The sequence below is a fragment of the Suncus etruscus genome, chromosome 3, assembly GCF_024139225.1.
Source record: "Suncus etruscus isolate mSunEtr1 chromosome 3, mSunEtr1.pri.cur, whole genome shotgun sequence".
Lineage (NCBI taxonomy): Eukaryota > Metazoa > Chordata > Mammalia > Eulipotyphla > Soricidae > Suncus > Suncus etruscus.
Window position 1 is genome coordinate 100,950,747 of NC_064850.1, and position 22,462 is coordinate 100,973,208.

At 29.9% G+C, this 22,462-nt stretch overlaps 1 protein-coding gene across 2 annotated transcripts in view; it reads left to right on the forward strand.

Moving 5' to 3' along the window:
* The window catches only part of FSTL5 (follistatin like 5), a 648,108-nt gene that overhangs the window by 290,972 nt on the left and 334,674 nt on the right, over window positions 1-22,462 (forward strand). For both annotated transcript variants that reach the window (XM_049770233.1, XM_049770234.1), the window contains exon 4: window positions 12,913-13,109. In XM_049770233.1, coding sequence (XP_049626190.1) covers window positions 12,913-13,109 — 197 coding nt within the window. The remainder of the gene's footprint in view (window positions 1-12,912; window positions 13,110-22,462) is intronic.

Consider the following 22,462-nt stretch of genomic DNA (forward strand, 5'->3'; position numbering starts at 1 on the left):
ACAGAGCCAGGAGTAACCCCTGAGCTTCTCTAGGTGTGACCCCCAAAAAAACAAACAAACAAACAGAAACCCATAGTCACATTTTGGTTTTGAAAATAAAGTTTATTGAAGCTGGGCTTTATCCATTTATTCTTTTTAATGCTTATGGCTCATTTTGATTAAAATAAAAGAATTGCATAATAGTGATGAAGATAAGATGTATTAGAATGTCTAAGACATTTTATTTCTCATTTAGAGAAAAAGTTTGCCAAAATCTTGTATGGAATCATTTCAATTTAATTATTTATAAATAGATATTAATAAGTATACTAAGTATCTTAGACATATACTATTATTTAGTAATATAACAATATGAAAATTGCACAAATTGAGTAGTCCATTAATGCATATGCATCTTTGCAGTCCAAGAATTCCCAACTCTGTGACTAATATTGCGACATCCATTGGGTGCAGTTTTAGCTGCCATGTAGATTATATGCCTGCCATTTATTTTCTTTTTTGGGGGGTTTGGAGCCACACCCAGTGACGCTCAGGGATTAGTTCTGGCTATGTGCTCGGATATTGCTCCTGGCTTGTGGGATCATATGGACACCAGAGGATTGCAAAGTGATCCAACCTAGGCTAGAGCATGCAAGGTAGATACCCTACCACTGTGCCTTCTGCTCTGACCCATGGCATTTATTTTCAATATAAAATAAGTAAATATAATTAAAATATTAACAAACAGTTATTTTTTACTGTTACATCTATTAATATATAAATTATACAAATAAATATTAATGTAATTTTTTTAATTTTGAGGCCAGACATGGCGGTTCTTAGACTTACTCCTGGCAATTTGCTCATATATCACACCTGGTGGAGAACAGAGAACAATATGAAGTGCTAGGCATATAATCCATGTAGATTATATGCAGGTCAAATATGCCCTTCATGTTGTACTATTACCTCTTCTTTTATATGTTTTCTTAAATTAAAGTTATTTTTCTGCAAACAAAAATTAATTAAAATGAATTTTATAATAATGCAAAGATAAAAAGATTAGCTTCCTCAACAAATCTTAAAGCTCGATAATTTTAACATAGCTTTTAAATTATACTTCAATTCACTTGTGAAAATATTTTTATTTCACTTTAAAATATACATAAAAGGATAAGTTCTTAAGCAATTATCTACTATTTATTTATGAGGTGAAAATTAAGAATTTTACAACTTAGTGACTTTAGAAATTCACACATTTTAATTATTATTGTTCCATAAACATTCAAATTCAGATGCTTTTAAGTTATAGCAAAGTGAACTGGAAATCAGATTGATGAAAAGACAGCTTTTTCAAATTATAGAATTATTTTAAAGTTATCTGTAATAATAGAATTCAAAATTTTCTGGGCCTAAATCAATAACATATTAATGGATCATATTGATACATGTACTGTTTTTTAATAAATCCCTACATTTAGCCTTGTTTATAAATAAATATTTACAATTTATATATACCTGGATACACAAACATTAATTTCATTTCAAAGGCAGAATTTTTTTAACTTAATTATTTTATAGCAGTATTCTTTCTTATAAATTATAAATTTTATAAGTTATTTTATTTATTAATTATTTTATTTAAAACCACTATATACATAGTTTTTCATAAAATATTTGCTTCTCCATATTTGAAAACCAATCCCACCACTGATGCAAAATTCCTTTCACCATTGTCCCTGAATTATCAACCATACCCTACACTGCTCCCTTGGAAGGCAGAAAATAATATATTTTATATTGTTTATTTACAGCTAAGTGGTAAAGAAATCAGATTTTAAAAAGTCCAGCAAGATTTTGTGAAAATTATTCTATCTTGTAATGTGGTTCATTTTAGTCATTGTCAGAAGATTTACTTAGTTACTTGTTGCTAGTATATATTTTATTTGTTTTGTTTCTGAACATTAGGTAGCTTTGATTCCAATTTGACATCTAAATTGGTGTTCTCCAATTGTAGTGATAATAGTGAAGAAACATGGGGTAGTCCATGAATGCATATGCAACTTTGCAGTCCAAGAATTCCCAACTCTATGGATAATATTTTGACATCCCTGGGGTGCAGTTTTATCTACCAGCCCTTTTTTAAATACATAAAAATGGGAGGAAGGTGCCAGCAATCTCTCCTACAAAAGTATTATTGATGCTAGCTCAAAAAAACATGGTTTGTTAGACATCTCTACAGAAATCAGTGATTAAGCAGGAAGTTGGGTTATTGGTGAAACAGCAATTATGGGTGCAGCTGTTGAAAAAATTGTGGGTGGTGGGTGAAGCTTGTGAGGCTTCAACAGGGAGGGTAGTTGGCTCATCTGTCCTGAGATTGTCAATTTTTACCTGCACGTGTACCTATGAAATGTAGCGGCTTGATTTACCTATTTGAACATGGAATGAGTCTCTAGAGTTGGCAAATTCAGACATGGCAAAAGCTGTGGGATGTTGTTTTAGTTTTCAGGACTTTCAAGTATGAAAAGGCTTGCCGCGGACACACTCACTCTAATCCGTTTAAAAAATGGACAAAATAATTCAGTTCTGATTTTCTTATTCATCCCAATCATATTTTCTAGGTATTTAGTCTTAACTGCAAATATACTGTATATTAACATTTTGGGCACGGCCCCTCTGCGTTGTGCCTACTACAGAAACATTATTAATATAAATTATTTAAATATTATCATGAAATAACAAAATAAAGTGATATTGTATATCTATATAGAAGCACAAAATAAAAAAATACACAAACTCATATATATATATATGCCTATTGCAAGATAAATTTGGTAACAGCTTTCAAGAGATCAGAGAGATACAGTAGAGGTTTTAGTAATTGTCTTACATGTGGTTAACCAAAGTTTGATTCCAGACAGTGCATATGGTTTCCATTGCTTCCAAGAGCAATCCTTTATCATAAAGTCAGGAATAAACCCTGAGTACCACCAGGTATGGCCCAGAAAGTATCAATCAAAATAGTAATAACAACATTATGCATATTTCTTGTGGCTTATTATATGTTGTCATATTAATATTTAAATTGCACTAGTACTATAAAATATTGATATTAAAATTGTAAGATAAATATATGAAGAGAGTTTCATGCTAATGAATGATTATTGTTTATTTTATTCAATGGACAAACTATAAAGAATATGTTAGCATATGGAGTAAACAGCAAAGATGACATTCTTTTATTAATATAACTTTTTCACTTTTCTGTAATTAACAAGATAGATCATAGTTTGAAATTAGAAAATAGTCAATATGATTACAGAGTACGATGATTTTCAGTAATCAACTAAAGACATAGTATTATGCTTAACTGCTTATAGCTAGGTTGAAAAAATAGTATAAAGAACTAAGATTCATTGTATAATTTAGATTCAAATTTAATGCTTAAATATGAGCACTATTTTTCTATGAAAGTGCTTCTCTGGATTTGTTCCAGTGCCTATGACTGGTTGATCTACACTTTTATGTAGAAGCATTACTATTTTTCTTTGTGATTATGGCTAATAATTTGCCTGGTAATAGCATCACCATTAAATATACATATTTTGGGCTACATTGTTAGGTGAATACAAAATCATGAAGATTAGGCAATTTTCAGACATTGTCCATGTCATTAATTTCTACTGTCTTTTATAATATTTGAGAAATTAAAATATCTGCCATCTATTTGCTCCAATAGAGAAGTGAGTACATATATGATCTTTAATAAGTGTGCATATTGGGTAACATCACACATGCAGTCTTCGGGTTTGAGAATATTTATTTTGCTTAAGTTGACATCCAGCTGTGCTATGGTGTTATTCTCAAATAAGTGCTTGAAAACAGCCAAATCCAAGGATTGAACCAAGGAACCTGCATGCAAAACATGTACTCCAAAATATTTTCCACTGACCTATCAAGACCTTGAGAAAATCTTGACAGTGTTACTTAAAAATTCATAGAGTATTAGAGAAGAAAGTAAGTTAAATTACTATATTTTCTTAACAGGATCCAAAGTCATATTATAGAGTAATATTATAGAGTATATTATATAGAGTATATTATAGAGTCATATTATAGAGTAAGACACTTGTCTTGTAAATAATTGATCCAGTTTTGATCATTAGTGTCTCATTTGAGATCCAAGAACCAACAGGAATAATTCCTGAGCACAGAGCCAAAAGAAATCTCTGCCACTAGTAACCGCTGAACACTGCTGGGTATGCACCCCTACAATAAAAATACAAATAGATGCATTTTTTTAAGTTCCAGAAAGCTTATGAGAAATTCTAAGTTATTTTCTAAAGTATAAGCTTAAAATTCTAGTGTCAGAAGCTTTTAACCTTTTATGTAAAGTTAAAAATTGAACCACTGATTAATTTGGTTTACTATATTTCAAGAATATTATATGGTAATTATTCATACATTATTCCTTTCTTATTTCAATTAAATGTATTATCTGCAAAAGTCAGGATATTTTCAGCACCCAATAATATTTGTACAAATATTGAATTATTAAATGGATATCTTGTCAGATACTGATAATTCCTATAAAATAAATACCAAAATTTTTATTAAAATATATTTGAGTCACATGATAAATTATGACATGACTTTTTATTATCCAGGAGTGATGATAGATGCTATTTAACAGAATCATATCAATCATAAATTTGACTATAATTGAAATTGTGGTAGAAATACTATTTTGTAGCATGGTTAATATTAATATTTTTAATTATTTTGGCCAAAATTGTAAAAAAAACCTATAAAATTTAGTTATATAATTTAGTTTATAAAAATATACAAGTAATTTTTATGCATTTTACTCTTAGAAATATAAGTAATATAAATAAATATTATCAACTTAATAAAATGCAAACTATTATAAGAAAACTAGATATTTTCATTTTAGGGCCTGAAAGATAATCCACTGGGGAAGGTACTTAGTATGTAGCCAACCTTTGTTTGATCCTTAACACCACATAAGGTTCCTTGAACCTTATGAGTAGTTCTGTCTGAGTGTAGGGTAAAGAGTAAGACCTAGGAATTTCTGGGTGTAAACCCCCTCATAAATATATATTAAAGTGTTTATGATAATATGTAGTCACACTATAATAATCTCTATGTGCCAGAAAATTTTATGGTTAATATAGAAAAACTTGACTCAAAGGGTTTTTTTAACAGCATTAGTTCAACATATAACAGAAAGTATACCATCTTTTTTAAGAGTAATATAATCCCTAGGTTTTAACTATAAAAATAATGCTGTAAAAGCTTCTTAAAATGCACTGAAATGGGGGCTAGAGCAATAGTGCAGCGGTAAGGCATTTGCCTTGCATGTGTCTGACCCAGGATGGACAGTGGTTCGATCCACAGGTGTCCAATATGGTGCCCCAAACTAGGAACAATTTCTGAACACGTAACCAGGAGTAACCCCTGAGCATTAACGGTGTGGCCCAAAAATCTAAAAAAAAAAATAAATAAATAAACACACTGAAATAGATTAATGTGCTTTTCTTATATATGTCTGTGCCTAGTTTGAATTTCAATACAAATATGCATTCAGTATCACAATCAGTGGTGACTTATGATCATTGAGCCCCTTTGCACTACTGGGTATAATCCCAAACATACCATCCCCCATAAGATCATTAACCTAAGCACTACAATTCATTTTCCAATTAATACATGCTATAAATTGTTTAGTTTATCAATATTTTCTTTTTTGTTATAGCTTCTGTAACAAATACTTTGTAATATGCGATACGATTATGTTTCTGTACATAATGATTTTATAATGAAAGTAACATCTGATAAATAAAGCACTAGTTCTACTATCATCTTTGAAGGACATACTTAGCAAAGAGGATCTGATTGATGCCTATTCTTGCCTTCAAAACAGGTTTTGGGGGTTTGGTTTTGGGCCACAGCTGGCAATGTTCAGAGTTTATTATTGGCATTACACTCTGGTATTATTACTGTCATAGATTGGAAGACCATATGGGCTGCTGGGGTCCCTGCCTCAAAATATTTTAAATAATGTTATAGCAGAATTTAATTAGCAAAATGATATGGTTATTATGGCACCATTGTTGAAATTTTAAGACAGAATTGAAATTCTAATAAATGCATAGTACATTGAAATTCCCAAACTCAAGTATCAAGACTTTTAATTTGTTGATGCTTTTTAGCTTAGTAGGTGCTTATCAATAACTGAAGTATATAATTATAAATGTTATATTACAAGTAACAAATTATCTCATAATGTATTTCTTTAATTTTTAGTAAGATTTAATTTCCCAAATGATTATTTGATGTCTATTCTATTTACTATTCTTGACATTAAGTAAAGTAAGTCAAGTTGAAAAGGTTTCATACTATTATAGTCTAACTACAAAACAGTACATAAAAAGCAATTTAGAAATATTAAAAACAGAAGCTTTTTGAGGTTTTCATGCTTAAGAAGGAAGAGGTGAATAAGAAGGGAATGAAATATTTAAGCAAGAAAATAATGTTTACTCTATCGACTTATGACATATACTAGTTAAAAACATGCAATGATTTATGTGTCAAAGAGTCCATTTTTAGGACATAAATAATGTGCAACCACACGGAATATAAATCATTTATTCAAGAAATGGTGAGAAGACATACACAATAATTTTTTAAAAAAATAAAACTCAATAAGCATATGAAAATATCATTTTCAGGGAATTCACACAAAATATGAACTGCACATACTATTGTGTGTAATTAGGTTGTAATTTGGTCCGAGATTTATAGAAAATGAGATGACAATTTTTCAAAAATTTTGAACAAAATTCCCACAAAAATAATTCATAAAATTTTCTCCTAGGTACCTACAAAAATAATGCAGAAATGCTAATTGAAGAAGATGTATGCAACACATACATTCCCTGTAATACTATTTACAATAGCTAAAGTTTTTAAATGACTCAAGTGTTCCATGACATATGGAACATAGATTATAGAAGTTAGATTTTTGGAAGGTGGAGCAATAGTATAGTGAGTAGCATTGATAGTATAGCATTTGCTGCACATGCAGATAACTATATACAATTTCTAAAATGTTATATTGTCCTTTGAATCCTGCCAGGAGTTATCCCTGAGTGTGGAGCCAGCAGTAAGTCCTGAGCAAGCCAGGTGTGACCCAAAACTATCAAACAGACAAATTACAAAAAACGAAATAAAACAACATTATATATACATATATATTGCAATAGTGGAATAAATTTGCAATATTAAAAAGATGCACTTTATCTATTCCCTAATATGTAATTGGGATTAGGGGACTTTGTAATAAATGAATTATGAGAAAGGAAAAAGCCATCTGACAAATTATCTTACTGATTTTTGGTACCTAAAGAAACAGTAGGGAACAAATAATGTCCAATAAAAACAATGTTTTGGATGCAAAAATAAGGTCATCACTTGACTTTGCCATTGTACTCTTTCTCAAGCCCCAGATTACTTTTAATCAACAGAAAATTTAGTCCTTCATTTACTATGTTAGAGTATTCCAATTAATATAAAATAATAGTGTTCTATCTTAAGGTTGATTTACTTGTGAAACCCTGAAATTAAATATATTCCTTATATTACAAATGCAGAATATTTTCTAAGAATAATTTATGAATTAGCATTTAATGAACAGTGGAAGGAAAATGTTTTTGACATGTATTTTGATAAATGAAAAACATATATCCTAAAAGAAAACTGTCTAAAGTTTATTCTTTGAATTTTAAATATCACAGCACTATGCAGTAATAAATGTACTTAATTAAATTATAACTAGATGTTATAATTATAAATTAAAATACTATTATTTATTATTTGTATCAAAATATTTTTCAATCTAAAGAACTCAATATTTTAGCAATGCCATAAGAGATAAGAATGAAAGTATACATTCAACATGATAAGAGCAGATTTTAGCATTTAAAATATATGTATTATAAAATTTAACATATGAATTTTAGATTGTTTTTGTACTAAGTTTAAGTTTTATATATCACTAAGATATAAATTTTAGCATTTTCTCTACTTAATTGAAATGATTATAGTATTAGTTTTTAAATAACCTGATCTCATTTTCAGTGAGACCTTGAAAGATATGACCAGTTGTATAGGAATGTCCAGAGTCTAGATAAAGTTTAATTGTCCTTATAGAATGACTCTGGTTCAAGGATTAACATAATTCCAGGTCAGAGTACTCCAGGTCACTACATTTATGGAAAAGAATAAATGCCACCAAATAGGTTATTTGTTTGTTCTATTCTCAGTGGTTAGAATAAGGGCAACAAATGATATATCTTACTCATTTCCCAGAAAAGTAAATTTTTCTTTACATTACTTAGTACCTTCTTCAATCTGACACCATTTAAGTAAACTTGAGATAGAAATCATACTAAATCAAGCAAATAAATAAAGGCATTTCTTACATTGTGACATATAGTATTCTTCAGTGGGGCCGTGGTTTCCAAGGGCATACTCCTGGGTTTCTAAATAGAATTTTTTCATTTTTTAAATTGAGGCACCCTATAATACTGTAATTTATCTGCACCTTCATTCCTTATCTTAAAAATAAAATCATTAATCAATCATCTTTGAATGTCTTGATGATTTAGATAAAATTTTGATAGATGGCATATCCAATGGTGCTCATGGCTCTCTCATGACATTGTTCTCAGTAGTCACTCCCTGCAGTGCAGGGATCAAATCTGGTTCATATGCTTACATGGCAAGTGCTTTTCCCACTGAAAAATAGTGTTTCCAACCCGTCATTTAGGAAGTTAATATAAAAATTTTTCCTGGTACATAACGAGCTTGATTTTCCTGAAATATTTTATAACAAAGGAAGAAACCATAAAATTTCATATAATTTTTAAACTAATTAATATCTGTTAATATTAATGCCTTAATCGCAATGCTTTTGCTTTTAAATATTTTTTGGATTGCTAGGAATCATAGCAGTGCCTTGAGATGAAATGTAAAACTGGGGAAAATATTTTTAATAAAAAATTGTCATTACTGTACTTATTACATTAATATTGGGGGAAATCACTAAGGTCATCCTCCCTCTTACCCTGGAAAAATAATTTCTATTTTCAATCTAGCACAACATTTTGATTTTATTATTCTTATAGCACACATACTGGCCCAGATTTCACCTCTGCTTTTCTTTTTTCATTCTTTTATCATGCATTTTTATTTATTGTTGACTAAAAACACACACACAGGCAAAAGACACACACACACACTTGAAATTTCTTTCCTTTAGTACCGCTTTCATTGACATAAAATGATCCATGGATTTAATTATCTCTTGTCATTAATTGTTTTCAGTTATGAAAGAATTTTTTATATTTTATTTCTGAAAACAGTAATGAAATTCCTTAATGGGAGGCACAGTTTATATTCTAGTACAAATACAAGCAAAAGAAGAGGTCTTTCACAGGATTGATAAAACAATTACTAAACAGTAATCATTTCACTCTTTGAAAAATTAGTCTCTCATCTCTCTAGAAGAGACACTTTTCTATCTTCTCATAAAAGAGAATCAGACTTCAAATATTGCTTTTCAACCCCAGACTTTCTGCTTTCTACTTTAAAATCTCAAGTTTTCTTTCTTTTACATCATAGAAAATGTCAAAGCCTTATTTTCAAAGGTAAAAATATTTTTCATTTTTTCCTAAAATATTTTGTAAAACTAATGTATACTCTAGATATATTCTGGAATCTTTGCTATTTTTAATTTTTGAATCAATAAATATTTTTATAAAGAATATACTTACCATTTTCAATATGCAGAATTTTATAATATATTTTGCTTTCTATAATATTATACATTTTAGTTTAATGCAATTTTTAAAAAATATCATGTTATGTGAAGGTAGTCCAGCAATTGCAGTTACTTTTGAAAACATTTCTTTAAATAATTATTTTCACCAACTCTAAAGTTTCCCATACCATGCTGAGTTTTGTGTAGATACTGATAAAAAGATATAAAAATATAACATAAACATATACAAGATATGTATTAGTTTTCAAATACAATTTTTAATTGTGGGCAAAGTGAATTAATAGTAGTAATGAATGAGGGGCATTCCCACCACCAGTATTGTCCTTCCTCCACTCCTGTTCCCAGCATGCATCCCACTTCCTCCTCCTCTCCCCCCCGTAATTCTAGTGCAACTGTTCCCCACATGTACAGCTTGATGTAGATTGGGTATCATTTCTGTTGTCATTGACTTTGGATTTTGTATTCAAGTCTGATCATTTTTTATTTTCACCAAATGAACATATGACTGTCTGGTCTTGATACCATCCATTTTTCTCCCTCCAATTATGATTCTGATCAAGGTGATTCCAGTAATGTGACTCTAAAGGAGATATAAGAAGGGATATGGAAGGAGTCTGTCTAGGTGCTGTAAGTACTCCTTTGGAAGAAGAAAGGGGAAAGAAGGAAAAAGTAACAAAACAAATTAAAATGAGTCAAGACAAAAACAGAACAAAACAAAAAACGAATAAGGGAGTAACAAAAAAAAAGTACAAAAAGGATTAAGAAAAAAAAGAAGAGTAAACCAAAAAAAACAAAATTATCAGCTATGAAGAAACAAAACAAAACAAACAAACAAAAACAAAACAAAACAAAAACAAAATGAAAGCAAAAACAAATACAATTTTTAAAAGAAAAAAATTTTAATTAAATAGTTTGGGGCCAGAGGGATAGTTCAACTAGTAATGTGTTTGTCCTGCATATGATCATTGTGGATTTAATTCTCGGCCCCACTTATGGTTGCAGAGCCCAACTAGAAGTAAATGCTGAGTTCAGAATAAGGAGTAGTTTTGAAATCCACAGGATGTGATCCAGAACTACAAAGGAAAAAAAAAAAAAGTAAAAATATGTACATAGACACTATACAAATTGGCACTGTATACTGAGTGTTCTAATAGAAAAGTTCACAATATCAGCAAAAAATAAAAAGCTTTTGACAAAATACACATGAAATTAGAATGCTGTGATAATATTGTATCCTAAATCTTTAATACTTAAAGGCTTGTAAACTTATTTTCCTTTGATAAATTAGCACTTTACATTGAAATTAGCACTTTACATTGAAAATACCTAATAAGGGTAGTTTTAAGGATGTTGCCTTCCATATAGATGGCCAACTCTGGTTTGATCCCTGGTTTTGGATAAGGTCTTCTTTTTTTTAATATATTTTTTATTTAAACACCTTAATTACATACATGATTGTGTTGTTTGGGTTTCAGTCATCTAAAGACCACCCATCACCAGTGCAACATTCCCATCACCAAAGTCCCAAGACTCCCTGTTTCCCACCCAACCCCCGCCTATACTCTAGACAGGCTTTCTATTTCCTTCATATATCCTCATTATTAGGATAGTTCGAAATGTAGTTATTTCTCTAACAAAACTCATCCCTGTTTGTGGTGAGCTTCATGAGGTGAACTGTAACTTCCAGCACTTCTCCCTTTTGTGCCTGAAAATTATTTTTGCAAGAATGTCTTTCATTTTTCTTAAAACCCATAGATGAGTGAGACCATTCTGCGTTTTTTTTTTCTCTCTCTCTGACTTATTTCACTCAGCATAATAGATTCCATGTACATCCATGTATAGGAAAATTTCATGACGGCTGCGTAATATTCCATTGTGTATATGTACCACAGTTTCTTTACCCATTCGTCTGTTGAAGGGTATCTAGGTTGTTTCCAGAGTCTTGCTATGGTAAATAGTACTGCAATGAATATGGATGTAAGGAAGGGATTTTTGTATTGTATTTTTGTGTCCATAGGATATATTCCTAGGAGTGGTATAGCTGGGTCATATGGGAGCTTGATTTCCAGTTTTTGGAGGAATCTCCATATTGCTTTCCATAAAGGTTGAATTAGATGGCATTCCCACCAGCAGTGGATAAGAGTTCCTTTCTCTCCACATCCCGCCAACACTGTTTGTTTTCATTCTTTGTGATGTGTGCCAATTTCTGGGGTGTGAGGTGGTACTTCATAGTTGTTTTGATTGGATAAGGTCTTCTGAGCACTGCCAGGAGGATCTCTGAGCACAGAGCAAGCAGTAAGCCACAAGCACTTCTTGTTGTGTCACAAATAATACATCATGCATATATTCAAGCAAAAGCCAAGAAACTAAGTAAAATAAAATTAAGTTAGAGATAAACATGTGCATGCATGTATATTTGTTTATATATATGCCTAACTACATACATTCCTTGAGTATAAATTATGTGGTATATATACTTGCTAAACATTTACTTTGTGGTTCATTTTAAATATGATGTATATATATAGACTTACATATGAATCAAATGTTTTTAAATTTTAAAATTGTATATTCTATCAAAGACTTAATGTTGAAATTACTTATTTTTAAAAATTACTGTACAATAACATACTTAACATATTAATATCTTCAAAATCAAAATATTCATGCAATAATAATTTGGCCGACATAATTTATACCAAAACATACTTGAGTTTACATACAAAGTTTTACATCATTGGCCTTGGCATGTCTTTTTGCCTTCCTGCACCCTTGTTGATAAATCGGTAAATGGTCAATTAGAGATATATATGGAGAATTTAAAGTTAAATAATAAATGAAAATCTGAATCTATTTGTAAATATCACATTTCTCTATTTCCTCATAGAATCAAATTTTTGCATAAATTTCTTATGAAATACGTTCTCCTTTGTATAAGTTTAATGTATGCAATCTAGAAAACAAAAAACTAACAATGCAGTTACCTATAATTATATCAGCATAAATTATTAAATATTTTATCCTAAAATATATATATTTGAAAGTAACATAGTTTTTTTTTGTTTCAGGAGATAACTGCAAACCCACTGAATACAACAAGATGAAAAACATGCTCTTAGATTTACAAAATCAAAAATATATTACACAAGAAAATGAAAATCCTAACAATGATGAAATTTCTCTGAAGAAGTTGTTGGTGGATCAAATGTTTAAATATTTTGATGCTGACAGTAATGGACTTATAGATATTAATGAACTAACTCAGGTATGATTGAAAATTACATTTACAAGTTTACTTAAATATATGATGCACATTGTATTTGTGTGAATTCAATTTTGTTTAATATTCAATCAATAATATCATAAATATAATCATTAAACGTTTTCAAGAATTAATGCTAATACCTTATCAGACATATAATTTAATTGACATTTATAAAGTTATTTCAAGTAGCATTCACATGTCAAAAATCAGTCTTGCATAACTTAAATACAAAAAATGAATGACCAGTATTATAGTATAGAATTTAAGATGTATATATTCCGAAATCTTTGCTATAATTAATTTTTGAACCAATGAATGTTTGTTTATGAAGCATTTACGAATGTTGTTGACCAACAATAGACACATATATTGCATCAATTATTTCAGATCTTAGTAAATTAGTGGTATATTCTAGTACTTTTTAAATAAACATGCTATAATATTTCTTTATAACTGTAATTCAAGCAATGTTTAAAATATTATCTTTAAGGAAATTATTACACTAATCAAAAGTTCTTATGTAATTAATTTGATAAAACTAGAAAGATTTCAGTTTTTGTCATGGAAATAGACATGATTTTTGAAATAGACATGATTACTAGAACCCAAAATTAGAAAACTTAACTATTTGTGAATTATAATGGACTAAAAAAACAAAGGTTATAACATTTATTTAAAATCATATAAACAAGGTTGGAGAGATAGAACATATGCCTGGATAAAAGGAGATGCAGAGTTTGAACCCTAGCATAATAACATGGCCTCTTATATATCATGTGGTAAAGTTTGGTAACCAGTGAGCATTATCATAAATTGTTTTATTAAACATAATAAAATATAATAGATTTAGGTAATTTTGCTCAATTATTGATCATTTTTATTATCTGCATAATGGATATTAAAAAAAATAAGTCACCTTTTTAATCTTTATAGTTGACTCTATGCCTTATTTATAAAACTGACAGTGAAATATTGGTCTAACTATTTAGGAATTTCTGAAATCCAAATAGTATTACTTAATTTAAATAATCTATAACAATAAAACCATGAGAATTAATTGACTGCACATTTTGTCTTTTAATTTATTCGAAACCTGCATGACATGCATAGGTGGCCCTCAACTGATAACCTAAATTGATGAGTTCGAAACTAATTTTTGAAAATTAACATTTTATTATAGTAACTAAATTGTTTGCATTTTCTGTGTTCAAACCACATCTCTGGTACACAATGTAGTACTACAACTGCATTAATTTGTTAAGGTTCTCATAATATCTGTATGCAAGTTTTCCTATATATGTATATGTGTATATATATATTAGAATTAATATATTTATATTATATGAGACCAAAGCAGTGGCGCAAGCAGTAGGTGTTTGCCTCACATATGCTAACCTAAGACGGACCTCGGTTCGATCCCCCAGCGTCCCATATGGTCCCTAAGCCAGAAGCGATTTCTGAGCACATACTCAGGAATAACCCCCTGATATCAACGGGTATGGCCTAAAAACAAACATAAAATAAATAAATAAAATAATAGGACATAGCAGAAAAGCTTGATGTGATAGCTATTTAGAAATGTGTGTTATTTACAAGGGGCTGGCGAGGTGGCGCTAGAGGTAAAGTGTCTGCCTTGCAAGAGCTAGCCAAGGAAAGACCACGGTTCTATCCCCCAGAGTCCCATATGGTCCCCTCAAGCCAGGGGCAATTTCTGAGCGCTTAGCCAGGAGTAACCCCTGAGCATCAAACGGGTGTGGCCCGAAAAACCAAAAAAAAAAAAAAAAAGAAGTAAGATATTGTCAATTCAATTATATTTTTCTAATCTAACTTTCCTATGTATGTGAAGCTATTGCTGTTGCAAATTCTATGGACAATAAAGAAAATGAGATAAATAATTGTGATAATATTGATTCGTATTTACATCATAGTCAGTCTTTATATTTTAGATAGATGATGGTATGTAAGAAAAATAAAAAATCAATGCTATTTTTATTTTATTATAATCCAGATGTCTATCATCCCATTTGACTTCTCTCTGAATTCCATTTATTAACAATTATATTTATTTGCAAAAAGATAATCTGAAAGTAATCACAGATAAATAAATAAAATTGTTCAGCATTAACTGCTATATAATTATTGATTGAAATGATTTAAAAATGTTACTTCTGATACATTTCTTTTTCTCTGTTATATTCAAGGAATACACCATAGATAAAGTGATTGCCATAGTTTATCTATCAACCTCTGTTATTCAATGTTCTCTGAAATTCCAGTTATTTTATCTGCAAATCATGGTTGTATTTTGATTTCTTCATTTCAAATAACAAGTTATAGGATATGGCAGCACCACTATATAAAATTAATATCTATTTTTCTCTTACTTCCTTGAGCTAAAACTGATCTTTATTTTTAGATATTAGCAAAAAGTTTTAATCTCTTTTTTATATAATTTGTGTACAGTCAAAGCCAGATAAAAACCTACTTTCTCAAATATTACTTTTGTCAAATACATATCAGACTGACTTATGTCCTTTGAGTATATATTTATGCCTCCAAAAGATACAAAGTGGGATGGCAGAAAATAATATCTATCATATTTGTTTTTGTACAGAAATTAATCTAAGTGGCATGGCTTCACCTCCTACATATCATGATTGCAATTAGACAAAGTAAAAGTTACATTCTGTTTTACTTTGTTAATTTGAATTATTTAACATGTGTTAGGGAGGCAGAAAATGTTATTCTCAGGGCTTATTCCTTACTGTGCACTCAAAGATCATTCCTGACAGGCTCAAGAATTTTATGAAGAGGTTCCAGGCTTAATCTGTCACATGCAAGACAAGTGCCTATTCACTATCATTAGTGAACATGAATTTAATATTTTTAAGTTTTCCCCACTATTTTTAAAAATAGTGAATTGGCAATATTTATTTTTTAAGCTCGACGTGGTCTTATAATATTTTACTCATGAATTTGTTTAATATTGCTTGGATCCTATTCAGATGAAGACATAATTAAAATTAAATGATCATTTTAGTAATTCTGCATGCTATGACAAACACAGATAGTTTGGATTTTCCTGAAGCACAGATAACTGAGATATGAAACTTTACATTTTGATATCCTAAATTAGATCACTCTAGAATGAACACAAAAGTCTGAGATTCATCTAAGATTTCTCGATTTTTCTTTTTCTTAAAACTGACTCTTCAATAATAAGTATTAAGTATTTTTAACAAGTCTGTTATAAAATATGAACTTAAAAAAATCTTGCTTTCAGGGACTGGAGAGATAGCATGGAGGTAAGGCATTTGCCTTTCATGCAGAAGGTCATTGGTTCGAAACCAAACATCCCATATGGTCCCCCGAGCCTACAAGGAGTGATTTCTGAGCTTGGAGCCAGGAATAACCCCTGAGCACTGCCGGGTGTGACCCAAAAAACAAACAAACAAACAAACAAAAAAAAAACTCTTGCTTTCATGAAAATTGTTTGTAGCTATATTCTACAAAATGAATTAATTTCCAAATAACAATCAAATGATAATAAATAGAATAAAAATAAAATAGCAACTCATTGAAACACCTTTAACAAGTGACAATTTAAAGTATTCTATTTTAAGCTGGTCAAAAAAAAAAAAAAACAAAAAACCCTGCCATTGTCCCTAAGTGTTTTTTGTATGACCTAAATAATCTATAGTATTTCTAAAACACACATGCATGACAATTAAAAACAAGATTTAATAATTAAATAATTAAATTCAATAATTAAAAGATATGGAGATATCTTTTCTGGTTAGGCAAAATTTATTTTTTTAAATTTTTATTTTGACCAAAGTGGATTACAAATCTTTCACAGTAGTTTTTTAGGTACATAGTGACATTGAATCACTAATGATGTCCTCCCTCTACCCCTATTTCCAGCATGCATCCCATATCCCCCTCCATTATCCCCCAGGTTGCTAGTATAAGTGGCCCCCTCTGTGTCTAGCATGTTGTAGATTGGGTGTTGATTCTGTTGTCATTGGCTTTGGATTTGGCGTTTAAGTCTGATCATTGTTTTATTTCTACTTAATGTTCATATGATTGTCTGGTCTTGGTACCTCCTCAGTTTGTGAAGCTGAACAAGATGGTTCAAATTATGTGGTTCTGTCTAAAGGAAATAAAATAACATAAATAAAATAAAATAAAATAAAATAAAATAAAATAAAATAAAATAAAATAAAATGGGGCAAAAATCAAACAAGCAAAAAATGGGAGAAGTCCTTCTAGAGGCTATAAATATCAATTTAAGAGAAGAAAGGGAAAAATAATGAAAATATAATGCTACTAAAAAATTAAAAAATAAAATCAAACAGAAAACTTGAAAAGCACCACAGCAATAAAGACACCAACCACACAATAACCATGGTCCTGAAAAAAAAAAAGCACAAAACAAAGAAAACTCACGAAAAAAAAAGCAACAAACAACAACAATAACAAACCCCTCAAAAAGTTAGTTATTTTATCTTAGTAAAATTTAAAAAAAGTATTTAAATAAAAAATGTATAATCTTTTCTGGTTAAGCAAAATTTAATTAGTGAGATGGTTAATAGACTTTTGCTATGAAATTGATAATAGAACAGGCCCACAAAGTTTATTTACTTTTGTATTGATGTGTTAGGGATATTGAAAGGTTCATAAAATATTATTTCTATAGATCTAAATAATCTATTATCTATTGTGTTATCTACTATATTTTTCTAATGAGTAAATAGAAAACAAAATCAAAGATGAATTAATCCAGAAAATGGATTTGTTACACAGAAATTTCCTTTACCCCACCAGATACTTTTGAGGTAGGAAAATTAAATAAATTAACAGTAGGTAAGATAGTAAAAATAGTTAATATTAATATATATTTTTATGAATTACAAATGTATATATCATTTTATGGATGCAATTTTAAAATAAAAAACAGAGAACCAGATATGTATATTCTTTTAAAAACCTGGAATATCTAGGATTGAGAATGTAGAAGTTTGAAAAAGTTTATGTAATTGAGAAAATAGCTTCATCATCACTGAATAAAAAATTTTATAGATAAAAGACATATTTCAAGCTAACCCTATACATGATAGCTCCTCCCAAACCATATTCTTCTAAACAATAACAAAGGTCATCCATCTTAAGTATAAGGCATTAAACTTATTCCAAAGGGGATGCATGCTTTAAGTTATTTTAAACTTAACATGTTCTCAGAACCTTAATTCAACTCAATGCCCATACCAAAATTACAGTCATTGGAAAGGATAACTTTGATTATATTAAAAAAATGTCTTTTTTAATCTCTTGAGCAGAAATATTCCATAATAACAAAAACAATTATTTTCTACTACCTTAATTGTAAAAGATAGAAGTTATATTTAATGGAAAATGTTCACCAGTTGTTATAATTACCCTAAGATAATTATCATAGGATTAGATAACATTTTCTAAATTTATTATGGTGAATAACTGGTTGTAACAAGAAATAAAAAGAAGAAACAGATAAATCAGTAAAAAGTACAGATTTTCTTCAATATGAGAAATTGGGAGAAATGCACAAAAATATGAGAAAATATGAATTTTTAGGGTCACAACTCTATTTTGTAGAGCCACAGAGGTAAACAAGAATACAGGGGGCCTAAGGGGTGGAGTGGAGCAGCAAGGTGTCTGCCTTGCCTGCTCTATAGGACGGACCCATATGGTTCTGCAAGCGAGGAGCGATTTCTGAGCACATAGCCAGGAGCAACCTGAGCGTCACCAGGTGTGGCCCAAAAAACCAACCCCCCAAAAAAGAATACAGATCACAAAATAATTTGTATAAATTATCCGTAAAGTGTTATGTATTTTTTCAGTGTGGACCTAAATATTTTATTCTCAGGAAAATAAGAGAATATATAAAATTGACTTAAGTTGGGGGAATGATTAGTTTGAGTCTGTTGTAGTAAACAGAAGGAGTCTTAAAGAGAAATAAAATTAGCAACTTGGAAAATCTGCTTCTGAGACATTTTCCCTTTTGATAAAATAACCACCCATAGCATTTAAGTAAGCAAAGTCATTCCCTTGTGATTCTGAGTTTAAATAAGTAGCTGAATTGAGTACATTGATTTAACTTTTACTTCATTTAGGTTCTGTCACTTAATATGTAGTTTCACATTAGGAGTGCATGTTAAAATAAAATATTTCCCTAATAAGCATACATGCCAACTCTTTATTCAAATAATAAAAAGAACTATTTGTTCACAGAATTTAAATTATTATGTTATGGATATTTGACTTAAATGCAGTTTGCTCAATGACTGCCATATGCGAATACATTTACAAAATTAAATAAAAAGCAAGAATAAATGAGACTAAATATTTTTCTAAGCTAACAGAATGGCATGGCACTAATTTTTTGCAATCTATGTACATATCAATGTTCTCAAAAATGTAAAAGCTTTTACATAAGTAGAGGAAAGTTCCCTCTTTATTCGGAGTTGTTGAGCCTATTGCAATTTTTTAAAGACTTTAAAACATTCAGGTATATAATTATCATATTTCATTACTATGCTATTGATAAGAACCTTAGATTAAAAATTCTTGTCTTAGAGATAAAATGGTATTTTAGTCTGAACATATACAATAGACATTTTTAAATACAATTAAAAAGTACATTTTATTTGTTTGTTTGTTTATTTTGGGTTTGGGGTCATAGCCTGGTGACACTCAGGGGTTACTCCTGGCTATGCGCTCAGAAATCACTCCAGCTTGCGGGACCATATGGGACGCCAGGGGATTGAACCAGGGGGTTCTTCCTAGGCTAGCACGGGCAAGGCACATACCTTACTGCTTGCGCCACTGCTCCGGCCCCAACAAAGTACATTTTAAAAATATTCCTTTCATTTTCAAAAATATATGTGAGCTCTTTGGTATAATTTATCAAAATAGTTTTGTCTCCATGAGAGGTTTAAAATACATCTTTATCTATTATTATTGTTCCTATTAAATTTTGTGTTTCTGATATATTAACATATTACATCTCAAACATAACTATTATTATAAAGTATCATATTATGATTATTTCTTGTTAAACTATGTTACTGCCTTATACATTTTAAACATTATACATTTTAGACATTAATCCCTTATGAAATGGGATATTTAGAATTTTTTTAATTTTTCTAATTTTCTACATGCCATCTGTAAATAGTGAGAGTACAACTTCATCCTTCACTATTGGAATTCCCTGATATGTTTTTCTTGCCTAAACGCTATGACAAGTATTTCTAGTATTACATGAAATAGAAGTATTGAATGTGGGCATCTTGGCTTGTGCCAGACAAAGAAATCTTAGTTTTTCACCTTTGAGTATAATGATTTCTATAGTATGTCAGTAAGTAGCTTGGACTATTCAGGGAAGTACCTTCATCTCCCATCTTGTGGAGAGTTTTAATCATGAATTGGTGCTGTATCTTCTCAAATGTTTTATTAGAATCTATTGATGAGATCAGATTATTAAAAATTTAAATTTAAGTCATAGTGATATAAAAATTATTCCTAATTAAGTTTTAGATATACAATGTTTTAGAACTAATCCTATCACCAGTATTAGTATCCCTCTACTACTCTAGAAACTCTAGGAACTCTGTAAATTCTATGAACCATACATACCATCACTATCCCACCCCAGCCTGCCTTCACACCAATCATCATTTTAAGTTCCATTATTTAAATTTTGGTCACATTATTTTTTTTATTAACTTTGTGTCTTGGATAATAATAACTCCTGCACTCCACCTGAATTCCCTGTCCCTATCATTTTTTTTTATTTTATATTTGTTTTTCTCCTCCAATTTGTTTTCTTCCCACTATACTTTGGGCCCAAGGGTTTCTAGACAACCCCATTTAAGCCATTGCATTTCTGCATTCAATTATTCTAAATGCCACTTATAGTGATATCATGTAAATTTTATTTTTATTTTATTGATATGAATTATTATTATAAATGATTTGCACATATTAAGTTATCTTTACATGATTCTATCTTTGGCATGATTCTAGTTGGTAATAATGTATGATCATTTGATAAATAGTTGGATTCTATTTGTTAGTATTATGTTGTCGTTCTTTACATCTATATTCATCAATAATATCAGTCTGTATCTCTCTCTTTTTGTGGTATCTTAGTCTGCTTTTGGTATCAGGGTGATTTTAACTTTATGAAAACTGGGAATATTTCTATTTCTTCAATTTCCTGAAGGAGGTGAAAATTAGTGGTAGTAAGGCATCTTTAAAGGTTTGAAGAATTCACTAGTGGATCCATCTGGGTCTAGACTTTTGTGTTTGGAGTGACTATTGATTAGCATTGAAGTTCCTTGATAGTGATAAGTCTATATGGGTATTCCATCCAAAACTTCTTGCTTTAACATTGGGAAGTTGTAGGAATCCAAGAACGTATCCCTTTCTTCTAGGTTCTCTCATTTTGTGGCATCAAGATTCTTAATGTAGTCTAATTTTTATTTGAATTTCTGATGCATTCATTTCATTTTTCTTTTTACCTGTAAGTCTAGCAAATGATTTAGCAATCTAGTTTACTTTTCTAAAGAATCAACTATTGTTTTCATTAATTTTTTAACTGGGTTCTGTGTTTTCAGTTCACTGCTTTAGGTTTTATTCTTTCCTTCTTTTTGTCTGCTTTTGGATCATTTTGTTGGCTATTTTTCAATATTTTTAACCTGTTTTCAAGGTATTTGTGTGAACCCTTTCTTCTTTTCCGTTGAATGTTTGCAAAGTATCAAAATTCTTCTTAATATTGTTTTTGCTTTGTTCCACAAATTCTCATAGCTCATGTACTAATTCTTCTTTGTTCTAAGAAAACTTTTGATTTCATCTTTGATTTCCTCTCTAACTCAGTAGATATTCAGTAGTGAACTATTTATTTCCAGGTGTTAAATATTTTATTGTCTGTTTATTTTTCTAATTCACTGTATTTTAAGTGAATCGTTATTGGAAAAGATGATACAATTTCTTTTCTCCTGATTTTTATGTGGTGTGTTTTGTGGTACTTCATTTGGTCTATTTAAGAAAATGTCTCATATGCATTGAAAAAGAATAGTTATTTGATTTTAGTGTGATAAAAAGCCCTCATTATATTTACTAATACTATCTTTTACATTTTTTTCTTAAAAGTCTGTAATTCTTTGCTGAGCTTTAGTAAGGTTGATCTATCAAAAGGTGAGTGTTGTTGGAGCCGGAGTGATAGACAGCAGTAGGGCATTTGCCTTACACACAGCTAGCTGACCCTGAATGACTCTGGTTCGATCCCCAGCATTCCATATGGTTCCATA